The sequence below is a fragment of the Zalophus californianus genome, chromosome 7 (genome assembly GCF_009762305.2).
Source record: "Zalophus californianus isolate mZalCal1 chromosome 7, mZalCal1.pri.v2, whole genome shotgun sequence".
In the NCBI taxonomy this organism is placed as follows: Eukaryota; Metazoa; Chordata; class Mammalia; order Carnivora; family Otariidae; genus Zalophus; species Zalophus californianus.
The window spans coordinates 21,539,472-21,560,118 of NC_045601.1; the positions used below are offsets into that span (position 1 = coordinate 21,539,472).

The 20,647-nt window shown below is 38.2% G+C and overlaps 1 protein-coding gene across 12 annotated transcripts in view; it reads right to left on the reverse strand.

Annotated features, from left to right (window-relative positions):
• Positions 1–20,647, reverse strand: part of UTRN (utrophin) — a 500,526-nt gene that overhangs the window by 309,833 nt on the left and 170,046 nt on the right. For all 12 annotated transcript variants that reach the window (XM_027601866.2, XM_027601862.2, XM_027601867.2 and 9 more), the window contains 8 exons: positions 17,522–17,692; positions 15,298–15,477; positions 11,005–11,139; positions 9,278–9,427; positions 7,851–8,012; positions 7,281–7,409; positions 6,412–6,585; positions 4,540–4,695 (listed from right to left, as the gene is read on the reverse strand). In XM_027601866.2, coding sequence (XP_027457667.2) covers positions 4,540–4,695; positions 6,412–6,585; positions 7,281–7,409; positions 7,851–8,012; positions 9,278–9,427; positions 11,005–11,139; positions 15,298–15,477; positions 17,522–17,692 — 1,257 coding nt within the window. The remainder of the gene's footprint in view (positions 1–4,539; positions 4,696–6,411; positions 6,586–7,280; positions 7,410–7,850; positions 8,013–9,277; positions 9,428–11,004; positions 11,140–15,297; positions 15,478–17,521; positions 17,693–20,647) is intronic.

The following is a 20,647-nucleotide window of genomic DNA, read 5'->3' on the forward strand; positions in this document are numbered from 1 at the left end:
TATTAAAAGATATTAGGTATTCAGAGGACCTCATCTGATCTTGACATGCCCAGGAAGTTACACAATCATCCTAAAACTTAATGCTACCAAAGATTTGTATATACCAGGAAGAAAACACTTTACAGTTCAACTTAAAACAATTTCACTCTTCTCAGTCTAACCAATACATTTTGAGATGTAGTGCATTCTGAATTCGGGAGTATCAACTTGGAGAGATTTTACCTAATCATTTCTCCTTTCTCCCTCTTAGATATTCAATCATTCCCTCTTAATAGGAACGTCCCCATCAGCTATGAAATATACTCAGGTCTTGGGGCGCCTGGGTGGCTGAGTCAGTTAAGCGTCTGCCTTCAGCTCAGGTCATGATCTCAGGGTCGTGGGATCGAGCCCTGCATGGGGCTCCCTGCTCAGTGGGGAGTCTGCTTCTCCCGTCTGCTTCTCCCTCTCCCTCTGCCCCTTGAGTATATACATACTCAAGTCTCTTATATTTAAAAAAAAAAAAAAATTAGCCTTCTTTGGCTCCATCTACCCTAAAACATTCCTCACTCCTATCTCTCCCTTACCAATCCTCTAAAGCATTTTCTTACCTTCCCCACATTTCTTACCTCCTCCCAACCTGCCTTCTGCCCTTATCACTCCACAGAAATTGTCTTTGCTGACTCAGCTCAATAATGACTCCAAAGGCAACAGATCTAAATGGACATCTTTAAGTGGACATCATTTTTAATGCTCAATAATTCAAAACCAGTGCCTCCACCCATTCTCAAAATGCCCTTTTCCCCTGGCTTCCCAGCCCCAGCACTCTCCTGGTGTGCTAACACTTCTAATCAATGCATTCATCATCTCCCATAGTTACCTTTTTTTTTTTTTTTGGTAGTGAAAACACTTAACATCTATTCTCTTAGCAGATTTCACGTATACAGTTATGGAAAACAGTATGGTGGTTCCTCAAAACATTAAAAATAAAACTACCATATGATTCAGTAATCCCACTTTGGTGTATATATCCACAGGAAATGAAATCAGTGTTTAGAAAATATATCTGCCTGCCCATGTTCATGGCAGCATTATACACAATAGCCAAGATGTGGAAACAACTTAAATGTCCACTGATGAACAGATAAATAAAATGTGGTACAGATATACTTTGGCTTCTTTTGCAAACACATCTTCCTCAAATTTCTTACTAAATGATCTAATTCCTCAAGACTTGGTTCAGGCCCTTTTTTTTTTTTAATTTACTTAAAAATTATTTTTAATTTATTTTTTCCAGTTTTATTGAGATATAGCACTGTATAAGTTTAAGGTGTATAGCACAATGACTTTACTCACATATATTACAAAATGATTACCACTATAACTTTAAACATCCATCATTTCATACAGATCCAAAAAAAAAAAAAACAGAGAACGTTTTTTTTTCCTTGTGATGAGAACTCATAGGATTTACCCTTTTCACAACTTCCCTATGTACATATACAGTGGTGTGAGCATAGTCAGCTTGTTGTACACTATATTCCTAGGGCTTATGTACCTTGTGGGACTGCAAGTTTGTTCCTTTTGATCACCTTCATCCAATTCCCAGACCCACCAGTTCCCCACCTCTGGTAGCCACAAATCTGATCTCTTTTTCTGTGAGTTTTATTGTCGTTGTTCTATAGATTTCAAATAAAAGTGAGATCATACATTATTTGTCTTTCTCTGATTTATCTCACTTAGCACAATGAGGGCATTGTGCTAAGTGAGATAAACCATATATTATACACACACACACACACACACACACACACACACACACACACACACACACACACACACACACACACCCCGTATCTTCCATATCCATTCTTCCATTAATGGACACTTAGGTTGTTTCCATGCCTTGGCAACTCTAAACAGAGCTACTATGAACATGAGAATGCAGATATCTCTTCAATGTCGTATTTTTGTTTCCATCAGATATATACCCAGAAGTGAATTACTGGACCATACCGTAGCTCTGTTTTTAATTTTTTGAGGAACCTCCACACTGTCTTCCACAGCAGTTGCACCCATTTACAATCCTACCAACAGTGCACATCTTTTTCTCCACATCCTCACCAGCATTATCTCTTTCTATTGATACTACCCATCTAAGAGGTGTGAGGTAGTATCTCATTGTGGTTTTGATTTGCATTTCTTCAATGATTAGTGATGCTTGAGTACCTTCTCAGGTACCTATTGACCATTCATATAACTGCCTTGGTACAATGTCTATTCAGGTCCTCTGCCCATTTTTACTTGGATTATTTGGTTTTTTGCTATTGAGTTGTATGGATTCTTTATATATTTTTGATATTAACTCGTTATCATATATATGATTTGCAAATATTTTTTTCCCATTCTGTAGGTTGTCTTTCCATTTTGCTGATGGTTTCTTTTGCTGTGCAGGAGCTCTTTAGTTTGATGTAGTCCCACTCATTTATTTTTTATTTTGTGGCTTGTATAGGCTTTTCTTTTCTCATTATATCTTCTCCCTAGACAGTCTCATCATCACCGAAAACTTTAATTACCATCTCTATGCAGATGACTCATAAAATTCCTAGCTTCAGCCCAGATATAGTCTCCAGACTTGAATAACTTTCTGAGTACCTGATATATTCAATTCACTCTCACAAAGGCACTTGACATGTGAACATGCCCAATACACACTTATGACTTTGCCATGTTTCCGCCTTTCCTTCCAGTGCCCCCTCCCAATGACGGTACCATGATCTTCCATGTAACCAAGCCAGAAACGCAGGGGTCATCCTTAATCTCCCCATCTCCTGTACTCCCACATCCTAATCCATCATCAACTCCTACTCACCTCACTTCTTAAATGTGTCTAAGTCCATCTGCTCATGCCATCTCCACTGCCCCCGCTCATTAATGCCACCATCATTTCTCACTAAGAATGCAACAATGACTTCCTAACTGCTCTCTTCACGGCCATTGCTGCCTTTTCCAATTCAACTGCAATGAGTGATCTTTGAAAAAGCAAATACATGAGCCTGTTATCTCCCTGCTAAAGTCCTGCAATTACTGCTTATTGCTCTTAAGATTAAAATCCTTATCACAAACCTAAGACACTAGTATGCTCTGGTCTCATCCCTTTCTCCAACACCACGTTCCCCACACTTGCTGCATTAGCCACACAAATGTACCATGCTGCCCCCTGCCACAGAGCCTTTGCACGTGCTGTCCCAGCAACCTCAAAGTCTCCTCCACTGCTTTCACCCAGGCTATTCCTACTCATCCTTCAGATCTCAGTTTACGTACCACTTATTTCAAGGAAGTTTTTGTAACCCCAGTCTGGGCCAAATCCCCCATTCTTACAGCACCACATACATTCCTTCATAACACTTCAGACTGTTAATGTGACATTACTTTGTATGACTACCTGATTAATGTTTTCTTCCCTCATTATCCTCAGTTCTATTAGACAAAGATAACTTTTTGTGCACCACCTCTACTGCCTATGTGATTCCCGTCACACGGTACAGTCTCAATTGTGTTGAATGAGAAAATGACTTAACACTAAAACCATAGTCACAACTGGAGAGTTGACATTAAAACTGGCAACACCATTCCCATCCAAAAAATGTCCAGTTGATAAATAAATACAGTAATATTTGAGAAATAACTTCAGCTGTATAATAATACCAAGAAGAAGCTCTACACTGTGTGTTCCAGATGTGCAATGTATCAAAATGATACAAAATATATCAGATTAGCAATTTTCTCTTGCTTTAGTGAGCAGGTCAAAATTGTCCAGGAAATGTATGCACTGCTCATTCTTACTGATCCAAAAATGATAACAAAATTTCAGCTGGTTTTCTCTGGGTCTATGTAGAAACTTAGGTAATATTTAAAAACCCAAGAAGGATCTAAAATATTATCTAACACAGCTTTCCAATATTGCCAAGAAGGTTTCACTTAAACACTTTTGTTGTTGTTATTGTTTTGCTTTGCTTTCCTGGTTTCAGGGCAGAGTTCTCATAAGAGAAGACATTCAACCTTCTGAATATAGTCACTCACCATAAATGGCCAAAAATTCCCCGGCAGATTTGCTCAGATGCCCAAATTATAGATGTTTCTTAAAAGGATTTTAGATCGTGCTAGATTATTAATGTGAACTTCCTGTCACTTACCATTTATTAGAGTCCCAATGTTTTAACATTTCTCAGTAGACTATTCAATTTAGAAATCCAAGGACCAGTAACTTGAGTTTATACAGGGGCTCTTACTGGTAGAGTTTCCTTAGAATAACTTCTGAAAATTGACTAGCCATTGAACATATAAAAATGAGTCTGAATTAAATATTAAAAGTGAATTTCTCTACACTTATTCATCACTGTGATATTAATATACAGATGTAAAGAAATATAATAAAAAATACTGGAATAATTGAAGACATTATTATTAGTGCCCTAAAATTCAAACATGCATCCTTCCAGGAGCAAAAATTTAAAATACATAAATGAGAGAGATGCAGGCGAGCAGTGGAGTTGCCCTTACCTGGGCACCCAGGTCATTGTAGAGAATCTTCAGAGAAGTCAGCTGCTCATCCATCCCCCTGGGGTTGTCGGTTTGTTGCTTCTGGACAATGTGCCTTCCTGTTTTGATTACAGTCTCTACTTCCAGCTTGACTTCACTCAAAGTTTTATAGAGTTTCTTTAAAAGAAAGCAAGGCATATTTTACACACTGTGGTGAAAAATTGCTAATTGGAATCATTTCAGAAGCCGGCTTATACAGACTGACAGCTACAAAGTAACTATGGAGATCAAAGGGCTTTATCTTCCTCAGATTTGGTTCAAAGGATGAGTGAAATGACATCAAGGTTGTATTATCTTTTTAAAATCAGATAAGAAAATAAACTATACTTGTTTAAAAACCCTCAAACATGTATTTTCAAGGTTTATGAACGTACTTAGTAATAAAAACATTTTTCCTACATAAAATGGAAAAATATTAAGACTAAAAACTGAATGTCTATCATTTTTTAAATAACATTTTTTAAAACCATACATGCTATTACTAGAAAAAAAGCCAACACTGGCTATATCTCTGGCTGTTGAAATTTGGGAGTATTAACATTCACTTTTTTTTTTCTTAGAATTCTCTGAAGTACCAAGTCTACCACAATGAGCATGTATTATTTATATGATGAAAAGATATATACTCAATATATCAAGATGTATGTAACTATAAGAAACTGGAGTTATGTAGGTCAAATTCAGAGCTGTCTTCACCCTAGTTACCTTGAAACTAAAAAGCTTTTATCTGGGTAAGTTCTCTTGTTTCCGTCCATCCTGATCTTGACCTGAAACATCTCCTGTGGCATTGTCACATAATAACAGACCACTGGACTAAGTTACACAAGGCCAAGGACAGTGCTCTGCTGATTTCTGTGTCTCATTAAATCAATAAATACTTACACTCACACACAGACATGCACATATGCCCACAAATGCAGACATACACACTCACACATACACACATACTCACACACCCACAAATTTACCATTTGTTCATTCTCCCACCCATTCCAGTTTTCGAGTACACAAACCTTCAGTGTGTAACAAACAACGAGACTGCAATTTTGGAAAAGCACAAAGAACTCTCCCCAGACTTTTGTCTTAACAAGCGTCATCTTAAGTTTCTTCGTGACTCCTCTCAAGGAGAAGACTAATTCTAAGATTGTGTATACTTAGCCACATTATCTTTAAATTTCTACTCAACTGAATTATAATGTTCGAGACTCAAATAGTAATAAGGCCTTATAAATAATATCTTCTTTCACATCTTAGGTTTAAACTTGAATTTAAAATTTTACTTTCCTAGAGAATGATTTTTTTATGCAATAATATTCCTGACATCAATTCTAAGTATAATTTCTTCTTTCATATTTTAGGCTTAAACTTTTTAAGTTGAAATTCAAAGCTTTACTTTCCTTAAGAATGATTTTCTTTTACACTGTAATATTCCTGACATCTATTCTCAATATGGTTCTTCTAGCTGACTCAAATTTATCCTTTAAAACTTAGCTTATTAGTCACATTCTGTCAAAATCTTCCCTAACTTCATACTGTGATTAAGATGTTTCCCTTGTTTTTTAAATCATGTAATATGCACGTCTATTCCAGCTTCCTTATCTCGTTACATTGTAGTAATTGATTTTACTCTCTCCCACCTGTCTCTCTTATCTCTTCTAATTTCCTTGAAGGTTACCACACTTCTTATTTTAACCTGTTTTTCACCACTGAGCTCTCTTCTTAGCTCACTCTAAACCGGTAATTATTAAATAAGCCATGTATGGAAGCACCAGATGAAGCCATATTAAGCTGCTGGAAAACCCACTAGACACATTATCCACCCAATGGCCTCACCATACACTTGTCCAGATGGCTCTGTATGACATCAGGATCCACATCCTTCACGTCCAGAACATGAAGTTCTGCTTTAACGCAATCCAACACACGCTTGCAATCAAGCATGCGCTGCTCAAAGTTGGCAGGCTTCTGGAAAAGTTGGAACTTTGTGGACACTTCTCGAAGCTTCCTCTGTTTCCAGAAATGAACAAAATAAGCAATTCACATCAGAATGATAATCTCTCTCAGCAGATGATAGTAATATAACACACACTGCTAAAAAGCTGCAAGATGAAGCAGCCATAAGAACATTCCTTAAAGGAACACAGGCCTTGTTCCTAAGCAATCACCTGAGTGCACTGCACAACGCAGTGTCATGAATTACTTGACAGAGTATCAGTCTAAGACACAAGAAAAGGCTAAGCGGGTCTTCCTGGAATTAAAACTTCACAGAATTTCTCACCTGTTTGAAAAATATAGTTCAAGAACCTAAAACTCAAAATGCCCTTCATGGCAAGTTCAGAGTCGTCAATCTTGCATCCACCGTTAAAGGACTCGGTGGCGCTGCGTCCCACGTTCTCAGCCTGCCCAGTGCGCCAGACCACACCAGAAAGGACAGAGGCTCTGCATTAATGGAAAAATCTATACAAAGATAACTTCTAAATCTAGCTTGCTCTCTCTTCTTAATTCAACTATAAAATCAGATTCAGTATTTTCCACCCATGTAACAATTTGTTTCTGCTGCTCTGCCCGGGACGCAATGCATCATTCCCATCCCACTGTTTATAGCATAAAGAAGACCAAAGACATCCAAGTCATTGGCTCTTCCTCATTTTTTTTACACCCAGCACATCAAAGAGTGAAATGGAGCTGCTCTCCCTCTTCACCTGTAGCAAGTCCATCTGACTTCCTCCTCTGGCATTCCTGCCTTCGGGGGAAGTTGGAGGCTGGGAGCGTGTGTTTCTTCTCAACTCCTCCAGAGTCAGCTCGTGGGCTGAGATCTCTGCTTGGATTTTCTGCAACAAAGAGATCAGAAAGGGGAGAGCGTCTTTTCTGTTAAAAGTTCCAGATAGTCACACAGTACATAAGAACATGTTGACCACTGTACAAGCTTTAATAAGTTTGACAATAATACAGCCCACCTGTGTTGCAGGACTCCCATGTGGGACACACAAACTAAGATCTTGGCGTTCATCATTTCTAGTGTTCACCACTTATTTATAAAAAAAGGAATTTTCCCAACTTCATAACTATAATTTTAAAATGGTGATCATTTGCCAGGGTCTCACAGAGAGACCAAAAGAACTCCAAAAACCCATATGCAGCCCCATAAGTAAGGTCAACCTTCCTCACTGACTCAGTTTGGAATGGCAAGAGGGGCTGGTTGTCTTGAGGGGGAGGAAGTGATTACATATGCTCTTTTTATGACTTGAAAGCCCTCCACTCCATGGCAGTACCTGAGCTTCCTGTGGAACTTGAAAGGCATCTATCCTATCAGTCAAGTACGTTGTAAGCTGCTTGTCCAGCTCCCCCAAGCTCTCCTGCAAGACTTGAAGCATGTGGTCAGTTTCCCGTAGGACCTGAAGTTGCTTTTCCAAAGCAATCTGCTTGCTCTCTGCCTACACAGGGGAAAAATTGAATCAGTTGCACAGCACCAATATAAAGAGCTGAATATAAGAAAACCCACATGTTCTGGTCACCAAGAGGGAAACAGACTTTAAAAGCACTAGCTCAAAACTTTGGCCTACATTACAAATAAATAATAATTAGCAAGGATAACAGTGAAAAGACTCTTCTAGTGTCTTATTTATCTTACAGTGACTAATTTTTACTTCTTTCTATATACAATGACAAAATATAAAAATGCCCTTGAGGGTGTTATGCTAAGGGAAATGAGTCAGAGAAAAGGAAATAGCATATGATCTCACTTATACGTGGTATCTAAAACAAACAGAAAAAACAAGCACACAGAGATGAGAATAGATTGACAGTACGAAGAGAGTAGATCTTAAAAGTCCTCATCACTAGAAAAAAAAATTGTGACGATGCATGGTGAGGGATGTTAGCTAAACCTACTGCGGTGATCATTTCACAACGTATACAAATATCAAATCATTACATCATACACCTGAAAGTAATATAATGTTATATTTCAATTATACCTCATTTAAAAAAAAGTTTTCCCACATAACATATTAGAGACAATAAAAATGTCATCTATTACACATTTAGGACATTTACAGGAACCCGCAGTAAGCCTACCAATAACGATATAAAATATAACAAGAATGTCTATCAGTAGCGTGAACATATAAATCTCTTTTCTTTTTCCCCAAAGTCTCAAGTTCTACGGAGTTACGTACATGTTGAACCACCATCTGCTGCACTTTTGGGGTAAATTTGATGCTCTTCACAACCTAAACACCAATCATTATTATTTAATGTGTTTAAAAAGTATGTAACATCCACCCAACCCTCCTATAAAGGATAATCTCCTTTCTCTACTTACTGATATGAACATGCATATTTGATGCGCTCTGAATAGGTATCTAGAGATTATGACATTTTATAACAGCAACTTATGCCAAATTCAGTTGGTCCTAATATTTACTAGGATAATCTGAGTTCCTATTCTTATATATAGCTAAAATATCCTTAAAGGAAACTGAATAGTTCCTAAGTAGAAACAATCTCAAGGGTAGATTTTTTATTCATCAAAGTTCTGCTTGTCTTCTAAGTGTTAGGTCTACTCTTTGCCACCTAGGATTTCCATGTCCTCCCCACCCCTATTCATGTTGGTTACCAACTCTTCCACCTGGTAAAAGTTCTTGCAGTCAGCTCTATACCGTGATACCTATCAACACCTGGGTTCCCCAATTCTTACCAGGTGACTCAGGTCTTCGTATCGACTATTAAAAGCCTCCAGTTTTTCACTGATTATATCATCAAGAATCCCTCCATCAATCAGAGTCTGGCCAAGTTCTCGAATCTGGGTGCGATTATCTGCTGGATGTCGCAAAACAGATTCCAGAGACTAGACAGGGAGAGGAGAAAAAATATGCATTGACTGAGGCAAAATACATCAAGGATCCTAAAAATGTCCACTTTTTTAAACAAGTAATTCCATTCTCTAGAAATCTACCTAAAGAACAGGACCAGAAATGAGGTAGATGATTAATTTACAAAAATATCCATCATGGTATTAATAAATACCTAAAATTGAAAACTCAGTATGAATGATGATACATGTTACTAGACTTTCATAAAAATAATTTCAGTAATTATTAATTACGTAGGGAAACGTTCACAGAATGATGAAAATTTTAAAAGCAGAAAACAAGACTATACAAGCAAAATTATCTCCAATGGTTATTGACCATATTACTAAAAATAGGTACTCATTTTTCTACAACATACACAGAATGCTAGGCACTGTTTTATATACACATAAATATACATAAATATATATAAATCTAATTAGCTGGATGGGCTAAATACTATTCCCATATTACAGATGGGAAAACTGAAGCTCACAGAGGTTAAACACAAAAACACACAGTAAAAAGTAGAGCTACAATTCCAACTTTAAGACTCTAAAGGCTTTTTTTATCCAGTACTATAATGTACTGCCTTCCAGTGTGGATAGAAAATTTTTAATAATAATAATTAGGAAGAAATACACCAAAATGTTTAAAAGTGCTTATCTTGCTTTTTACTTCTCTCCATTTTCCATATTTCTGGAAGGCACATGTTTTAATTCTTATATTAGGAAGATATGTTTTTAAAGGAAGCCTTTCATACTTTTTCTTCTTCTCTCAACCTCTCACCCTGGGATCTTACTTGAGAAGCGGTATCTTTCCTCCAGCAGAGCATCCGGCTCTTGGGCTTCAGGTCCCGCCTTGGACTCATTCCGGACCTTCAGTCCGGTCATCCACTCAGTTACCATCCTGTGTCCCTTCCATTTTAAAAGCAAAGGGACCCTCTTCCTCCTCTTTTATTTGAAGCAAATCTACTCTCTTCACATTTTAATCCATTGAAGAAAGAGTTTTTAAGTTATCGCGTGCCACACCCTGTGCTGGTAACTTGGGAATGATGAAAAAGCAGGTACGTTTCTTGGCCTCGTGGAGCTCAAGCCTAGGCCTGGGGACAAGCTCCTAGGGCAGGATCCAAGCCTCAAATACTAACCACTCTAACCCGTCCCCAGCTCTTCACATGGGGGATGATGACAGAGCAAGAGCTACTGTAAACTCAGCAGTTGCCACTGTCTAATGAGCAAAAATAACTTTATGAAGAAACAAGAGAGCAATTGCCCTAATAACAGAAGGCAGAGTTTTATCCGGTGAAAGGTAAAAATAAGCTGGAAAATCACTAGGGTGCTTTGCTAAAAGTACTCATGCCCAAAATGTGCTAATTATCAAACAGCTAACCCACCCCATGAGGCTGAGTTCGTGGGTCACCAATAATCTAAACACACAGGACTGTATAAATACGGCAGGCCATGGAAGTTATACTGAAAACCACCAAGAAAGCAAATGCATTTGTCAACAGAAAGCACCATGTTCCTCCTTGGAGTACGCATTTGGCCTCGCTGCCACAGAAAGAACTGCCCACCTCCAGGGCTTCATTGACAGCGTCTGCCTTCTCGGGCAGGGCCTCGGTACTCTTCATCCGCTCCTCCAAAGTGCTCAGCCAGCAGGTCTCAAGATCCAAATAGTGAAGCAGTTCGATCCAGCAAGACCATACTTCCTAACGTGAGCAAGAAAAAAGCTCTATTATAAAAGAAGTCATTTAAGAGGTAATGTAGCTCCAGTACAACACATTCTCTCTAACCAATAATAACAATTTCATTTAGATATGAGTATATTTGAAAATTTAGAAACTGATGAAGTTGGAATTGCAATAAGTGAAAAAATAAAATTCTTCAACAAATCATATGAGACCAGTTGGTGCAGGGCGGGGGGGGGCGGTCGGGGGGTAAAGAGGAATGAGTTGTCTCCCTCTGTGCACTAAAAAAAAAAATTCCAAAGATTTATTTAAATGCCAAAAATAAAACTATATAATTAGTAGAAGAAACCAGGAGGGGAATATTATTAGTTGTTTTTTTTTTAAACAGGAGGGTAAAAAGTACTCATAACTGCAACACTTTTTAACAAAATCATATAGAAAATTAGAATTCCCTGGGGTCTACCCTCTTCTAACTCAGAGCTCACTAATCTAACAATTTGCTGTATACTCTTTCAATTTTTTCCTAAATTCCTATGAATGTGTCTATATATGAAGAGAGTCACATTCAACCAAATGGAGTTATACTATACTCTCACTGGATTAGTCCCAATCACTTATTCCCCATTCCTATGGGAGTTTTGGGTGGAGAGGGATAAGTTTATACTCCACTTTCCAGGAGCAAAGTTATGGGAGAAACTACCCCTTCCCATATAGGATGAGCCTATTTGATTGATAAATTTAGGAGAAAGAGTCCAGCAGGGAGCCTCCTGGGGTGACCCTCTTTCAGATCTATTGACCTAGAGAAGGCACATCCCAGCACTCCACAGGAGGTGTGTTTAGCAGGTCAGAGGGCAGCAAATTTTTCTATAAAACGCCAGACAGTCTTTTAGGTTTCATAGGCCACATTCAGTCTCTGTCACAGATTCTTTTTTGTTTATTGTGTGTGTTTTGCTTTTTGAACCACTCTTTTAAAAACAGACAAACCATTTTTAGCTCATGAGCCATACAGACACAGGCCACAAGCCAGAGTTACTCCTTAGGCTATAATCTGCCAACCCCTGGCTAAGACTAAAAGAGAAAAGAGGTATCCAGTCCCCCAGATTTCTACAGAGAGCAGACCGAGATCGACTCGGTGGCCAGCAGAACCTTATCTCTGATGGGGGCAAAAAAAAAGGATGACTCCCAGAGAGTCATTCCCAAGAAACAAACCGGTTCCTAATCAAGCAAGAGTCTCACCTCTGGAGTAGAACACTGACTACACCACGTCCCTGGCCCGATACCAGAACTACTATTATTGGATTTCAGAGTCACCATTCCCAGTGACTGTTATTTACCTTCCATTCTGCCAACTTTTTCGAATGGAAGTGTCCACTGAGGCATCCCTCTGCCCATCTCACCATGGATGTTGGGTATGGGGGGTGCAGATAACCTGTCTTTTTTGTGTCCAGGTCACCAGATCTAGAGGCACTGCTCCCACACACCTGCACCTGAAGAAACTGCTCCAATGAGCCCCATTATATCTGGACCTGATGCGCACATCACAAGACACTGGATTTCAAGCTTGATGCTGTACTGGATATGACTTTGGGAGTCCCTGGGAGAGCCTGAGTGCATTTTGCATGAGGGAACAATGGAACGAATTTACGGCCAGAGAGTGAACTATGGTGGACTGATAATAACCACACATTTTTTGCCACTACTCCCGTTAGGTGGCAAATTTGTTTTCTCCTCCCCCAGGATGTGGGCTGGCCTCGCAACCTGCTTAGAACAAAAGAATGCTAACAGAGGTGATGCTCTACCAAATTGCTGGCCTGGCCTCTAAGGGGACTGGCAACTTCTGCTTCCTCCCTTCTAAAAGCCAGCCACCCTGCTGCAGAGAACCACGTGGAGAAAGACCGGCAGAGGAGAGGCCATCGCGAGTGCCCCTTGCTGAGCTCCCACAGGAATGCAGCCCCCTGAGTGCGCTCTCCCTACACCACATGGAGCAGAAGAGCAACTGCGCTGGGCCAGATCAGCCCACGGCATCATGAGAAATAATAAATGGCTGTTTTTGCAAGCCGCTATGCTTTGGTGAGGTTTGTTACATAGCAACTGATAACTGAAACATAAGTGTATATATTAAACATATAAAAACAGGGATGGGAAAAATATATAGCAACTCCAGGATAATGACTACTTCAAGAGAGGGGCTGAGAGAGATGGTAGGGGCTGGGAAAGGAGGAAACATAGCCTGTAATGCTAATTTGTTTTATTTTAAAAACAAGATCTGGAAAAATAAGGCAAAATGTTAAGTTATATCTGAAGAATATATATGTATATGGTTATACACTGGTTATATAGGTGTTATGATCTGTACTTTTCCATAAATTTGAAATATTTCATGACTTAAAAAAAATTAAGGGATCTAGAAACAATCAAGGTAATAAAGTTGGATCCTGCCAAAGAAAAACATTCTTACTCTAATTTAGGAATTTGGGCTATTTCTGCCTAAGATTCCTTAGTCATCTTGGACATAATTTCAGAGCATTTCAGTTTTTTAAACTTCTTTTTTCATCTTTTCATTTCCCCCTTTAAAGATATCAAGGCCTCATCTTTTCTCTCTTATCATTTTTTTTTCTGGCATTTTTCCTTCTCTTCTCTCAAAGTAATTCTCTCAAATTAATTCCAAAGTAATTCTCAAAGCAATTCCAAATTTTCAACATGCATACTTCATTCCTCATCCTCAAATTGCCACCTCTGGGTCATAAACACAACTTGAAGAAATGACACAGAATACGTGGTGGTCTTCTGTTAGGTTAGTATAACTTGGGGACTTTGTTCATTCTTTTAACATATTATGAGTTGCTATTTTGACTATAAATAAATAGGAAAACAAAAACATGGAGAAAACTACAGTAAAGTTCAAGTCCAAGATCATTCACTAGGATTCAAGATTAGGCATACATAATATTATATATTATGTTTACTAAATTTTAAATTCTCAATTGAGTAACCTCGGGTATTTTATATTAGACAACACAGTTGACCGTTCAACAATACAGGTTTGAACTGCGTGGATCCACTTATACATGGATTTTTTTTACAACACAATAATATAAACATGTTTTCTTTTCCTTATGATTTTCTTAACACCTAACTTACATTATTATAAGAATACAGTACATGATACATATAACATGCAAAGTATGTGTTAATTGACCGTTGAGATCATCAATAAGGCTTCTGGTCAACAGTAGGCTGTTAGTAGTTAAGTTTTGGGAAAGTCAAAAGTTATAAACAGATTTTCAGCTGGGTGACATTAGGTGTGGTCAGTGCTCCTAACCACCCCCCTACCACATTGTTCAAAGATCAACTGTATGTTAACTTTAACGAATGAAGTTTTGTTTGACCTACAGCTTTCTTATTAACCAGTTTGAACTATACATATTTATCTTAGCACAAAATAGATTCAGAACAAACCAAGTACTGAATGAATTTAAATATTACAGCTGTGATTGTTTGCCATTTTAGGATTTACCACAATACAATCATTTAATTTAGGTTGAACTGAATTTAAATTAAATTGTTTATAAATTGAAATTCTTCTTGAATCTTTTCAGTAAGATGCAACAAAAGTCACACTAATGTCAAAACAAACAAGCAAAAACATTTAAAAACAACAACAACAACAATAACAACAACTCATAGCATCATCTACATCTTCAACCAATGGCCGGGGGGCGGAAATGGTCCAGCAAAACACCAGCACACTGCAAGTTCTTCTTTCTATCAGGTGACTCTAACTTCAGACACCAGTCATAATAAAAAACCTCAATTCACCTCTGTGTACTAACCAGGCAAAACAAAGCAAAGGAGAGGCTCACATTACATTGTTCTAGAATTTTAGAATTGGAACAGACCCTACAGATCACCTGAAACATGAAAACCTTGATTTCACATATAAAAAAATTCTGAAAATATGAAACCGCTTTCCCAAGAACCTGCTACTAATTGAAGGCAGATTTCGGGTTTCCTATTTTTTTAATCCCAGTTTCATTCTACCAACTTGTTATCCAAGAACGACTCTTCCTTTATGATCGCATACTGGAAAAGAAAATTCGAGCTTTTTCCAAGATATGGAAATGGCCGGTACTTTACACAGTTTGATCTCAGAAATATGTCACTGATAAAATAACATACCTCTAGCGTGTGGCATTTTCCTCGAATTCGGTTACACAGAAGTTGGTAATTCTCCAGCACAACATTCAGCTCAGATGTCAATTCCTGGCCACCAGAGGGCGCCTTTGCAGCCAGTAACATGATGTTGTCCTTGAGAATCTTCACTCTCACCTCCTTCTGCAACACGTCCTCTTTCGCCCTCTAGTCCAAGAAAGGATGAACTTGAAAACTGTCTCCCGTTCTCAGTAACCAATTTATTTCTTTTTCAAAAAGATAACTAAACCAAAATTAAAATGCTGACATGATTCTAACTACCTACTTGGAACGTTTATTTAGGGAATCACCACAGAGAGTACTTTTGAACTAAGAACGAACACTAACCGTAACACAGACGTTTCATAACAAGCAACGTGAACACCTAAAGTCACCCTCAGTTACTGACGTGGAGTATTTTCAAAGTCTGGGCCCATGATAAGAATCTAAGTGAGGCATTTTAATTAAACACTGTAAGTCCGAGCATATTAAACTGTAATAAATAAATTTTCACCAGAGTAGAGGTATCATTTAAAAATAATTTAAACATACCTTTTTTTCTCCTGGAACACAGGTGTATCTATGCTTCTGATAATTAATAGCATTTCGAAGTTGATGAAGTTATACTAAGAAGTCTAACCTAGAAAGAGCTTCTTTCCTGACTTTCCCTCCATGCTGGGGATGAAGACTCATTTTTAGAAAAATCAACCCAAGACAGCTTTTCACTTTCCCTTTTAGCTTCCTCTACTGCTTAATGGTTTTAAATTTCTCTCGGTTGTTAAAGTAATTAAGTACAGTGGTTTTTAAAATCATAACGGTTGTCTGGAAGAATAAAAACAAATAGAATGTTGCCCAATCAAGGGTTTTAAACTTATTTCTCTAAGCTCTCATCCCTACTGATTTTAAGAAACCACAAAACTACAATGCCAATAATATAAAGGAAGAGAATAAATTAAATAAGATGGTTCTTAACATGGCAGGCCACCTTTAAAATACCTTATACTGAATATTTTAAAAGTTCTCAAAAAACCTACACTAAAAAAGATGCTTCAGTGAAAACACCACATACAAGTACAGTAAGAGTCCCTTACTGTATTTACTTTGATTCACATTCAATAATGCATTGATGAAATGTAATCCCTTTTTAAACAGATATACAGAGATTTTTGCTTTAGTTATACTTTTAGGCAAGTTAAATTTGGCATAAAACAGTTAATGTGTGGCTTAATCTTATTTTTTTTTTTAAATAGCCTTTAAGACACTATTTCCTTCGGTGTGAACACTGAAGGACACTTGAAGCAATGTTAGAAATTTGGGAATGAGGGCGCCTGGGTGGCTCAGTTGGTTGAGCGACTGCCTTCAGCTCAGGTCATGATCCAGGACTCCCTGGATCGAGTCCTGCATCGGGCTCCCTGCTCGGCGGAGAGTCTGCTTCTCCCTCTGACCCTCCCCCCTCTCATGTGCTCTCTCTCTCTCTCTCTCATTCTCTCTGTCTCAAATAAATAAATAAATAAATAAATAAATAAATAAATAAAAATTTGGGAATGATGCCCAATTCTTTTACTATACAAAAAAAAGAAAGCATTCAAGACTATTGACACAGGAATATAAGTTTACAGGAAATATATCCTGTGGACCCAAATGATATTAAATCCCTTGACAATGTTCCTACTGCAACTCTTACCTGCTCTAACAAAATTTTGTTATGCATGTGTTTCCCATGAATTCACTGGAAGAACACCTTTGATAAAATGAAGATAAATCGCAACCGAATTGGGAAGTCGCCCTTGTTCCTGACAAAAGACAATTCTTCTTTAAAACTTCTGGAAATGGATAGTGTTGATGGTTGCACAACACTGTGAACATAATTGATAAAACTAAATTTTTGAGTCATTCTCTAGGGCTCCCTGAGGTTCTAATGGAAGAGACAGTCTTAGGGGCCTTCATGGACTCAACTCCTGGGCCAAATGGAACACGTGGAGTCTCGGCTTCCTTTTTCTACTAAAATCATAGCAGCTATCCTTCCATATTTTTTTTCCAATTTGAAATCCAACTATGCAAGATTATATGTACATATCATGCTTTACAGATGATTGATAGATAGATAGATAGATAAATAGATAGATTCATTCGCCCATTCATTCATTCATTCATTCATATTTAAGGGAGAAGGGGAACTATAAAGCCTATTGGACACTGGCCCCAGACTCACCTTCATTTCTTCTACTGCACTCTCTAGTTCTTCCGGTGACTTGTACTCAAAATCCCTCTCCAGGTACTCTTCTTCTGCCTGGGTCATCCATTCCTGCATCTCTGACAAATCTTTCTTCAGGTTCACTGCTTTTTCCTGACTTTCAGACAACCTATTTTTTTGAATAGCAATCTGGAAAGGAAAAGCCATTCACCCAGATAAACAACTGCTAAAACACTAAATGTCAGGTTCTAGTTTCTAATATCTAAGCACAGAGTGAGAACCTTCCACAAAGAGTCTTGTTTTAACATTCAGATAAAGTCCTTCATACATCTTGTGCTGATGTTGAGGAATACAAGCAACAACGAAAACAATCACTATAACTGGGGTGCTACACCACATTTTGGATATTAATCCAATATGGAAATACCTATTATAATTCTAAAAATGCAAAACTTTTGACAGAGTAACCCCAAATGAAGGAATCTAGCCTACAACCATAAAAACATGTACTTTAAGGAAATTTACTGCAGCACTGTTTATTATGGAAAAAAAAAAAAACCCTGGAAGCAACCAGAATGTCCATTTTCTCCCATAAAGCACTGCTGTACAAAATTCTGGTTTTGATAATCTCCTATACTTGTATCCTGCACACAGACACAAAAAAGTTACATCAGAAAATAGGTTTTATCTGAATCTCATTCAATAACTTAGTTAAATATTTCAGATAATCAAATACTTGACACAAAAATATGTTCGACCACAAACGGACTTCCGTAGATAGCATCCCACTGAGATCACCCAGCGCTCACTTCCTCCCACTCAGAGTAGTGGTCATGGCGCCAGGGGCTTGCTTGGCTGCAAAGCTGATCGTGACCAGAAGCCAGCGCAGGAATAGGACGGCTCTCTTGAGAGCAAGAGAGACTCCTTAGAGGCTTTCCTGTACCCACTCTCCAAAGAGGATCACAGACATAAACATAGAAGGGGGCCAAACAGGAGCTCTGATTTCCCTGCCCCGCATGGTGCCCCAGGAGCAAGCAGTCTATGCAGCCCTGGTGCCCAAGTCCTGCTGATCAGCACTTTAAGTGGGGTGGCTGTTTTTAAAAAAAATACAGATATATATATATATATATATAAATACAGATTCCTTGGGTTCTGCTTCCAGAAAACTCTCCTTACTAGTTTCTGGACACTAGTCAATTATATAATTCTCATAGATCCAGAGAGAAATAAAAACACTGTAATGAACTTAAAAAAAAAAGCTCAAAACTATAATTAATTATCCTGAGATTATATACTTTCTATTTTTTGGCATTAAAATGTTCCTCGTTTCATGATACCGTGGCTATAACAGATGAAATAGATTGTTTTTATTTGTTGATTGACTTTAAATGTCCATCCTTCCTTAGCAAAATAGAAATTTGGCAACGTTATATTTGTCCAAAACTTCTTCAACCTTTATACTACTCAGTGAAACACAAGAGTCTGGAATGGCTTTAGATAATGATTCACACAACACATGGTTGCCTCCTTGATAAGGACACTTAAAAACTTCCCATATGTTTACTCTCATACGATGAATCGATGATAATTCATAATTATTTCTATGTTGTCATATCTATATGTATGTATATATGTAGACAGATACATAGACCTAAATAACTATGTCTGTCTGTATCTATCTATCACTTTCTTTGCTCCTTGCTGGCACTTCCAAACCATTTTCCGTATTTACTTTCTCCCAAATCTCAACAGATTCAAGCACAAACCATCAGATTATAGCACACTTAGAGAAATCTGAATTTGGCCAGAATAGACGATATTAAAAACTTATTTTCTTAAGTGTGGCAATGGTATTGTGGTTTTGTAGAACACTGTCTTTATTTATGACAGAAGTATTTAGTATTTAATATCCATGCTAAAGTGTTTAGGGATGAAGTGTCATGATAGTTTCAAATCCCCGTCAAAAGTACATTTTTATGAGGAATTCTTAATCTCAGGAAACAAACTGAGGGTTGTTGGAGTGGTGGGGGGTGGGAGGGATGGGGTGGCTGGGTGATAGACATTGGGGAGGGTGTGTGCTATGGTGAGTGCTGTGAAGTATGCAAGACTGTTGAATCACAGATCTGTACCTCTGAAGCAAATAATACATTATATGTTTTAAAAAAAAAAAAGAAGAAGAAGATAGGAGGAGGGGAAGAATGAACGGGGAGAAATCGGAGGGGGAGACGAACCATGAGAGACTGTGGACTCTGAAAAACAAACTGAGGGTTCTAGAGGGGAGGGGGGTGGGGGAATGGGTCAGCCTGGTGATGGGTATTAAGGAGGGCACGTTCTGCGTGGAGCACTGGGTGTTATGCACAAACAATGAATCATGGAACACTACATCAAGAACTAATGATGTAATGTATGGTGATTAACATTAAAAAGGTACATTTTTAGGGAAAAAAAGTGTGTGTGGAGAGTGAAGGAGAGAGAGAAAGCAAATGTGGTAGAACATTACAACTGGCAAATTAAGGAATGGGTATGTGGCTACTCCTCTACCTTTATTTCAAACTTCCTTTAAGTTTGAACATATTCAAAATACAGAATTTACGGGAAAACAATACAAAATATTCCAAGGACGCAAATATCAGTTTTTCCTACATAAACATTAACCAAAAACCTTGCATGAAGAGATGTGTACCACGTAAGGGCTGTCTGCGGAACAGTCCTATATTTCACACCTTCTCCTCCCATTTTTCACCCTTCCTCACTCACATCAGCTTTGTGTAACCTCATTGGCGAAGCAAAAGCAATCAGAAGAGAGCAGTTACACTGCAGTCCTACTGTACCCTGAGTTGCCTTCCTTCAATCACCATGGAGAAACTATCCAACAACAATTCTTTCACGGAGAGAGTGGACCCCAACCCTCTCACATATGACAGACTTCACTCCAGGAACTGTTTTCTCTCAAACTCTTCCGCCTCATTATTTTCTCCCTCTTAGTGAGGTCTGTCTTTTTGGCATGGAAATATCCTGTAACATCTTTTATTTCTAAAAATTACAAAAACACCTCTTTGGAACCCCAGGCCTCCGCACCCACCCCATTTCTCTGCCCCTTTAAATAGAGAAATTCCTCAAAGTTGGTTATACTTGTTGTCCCAA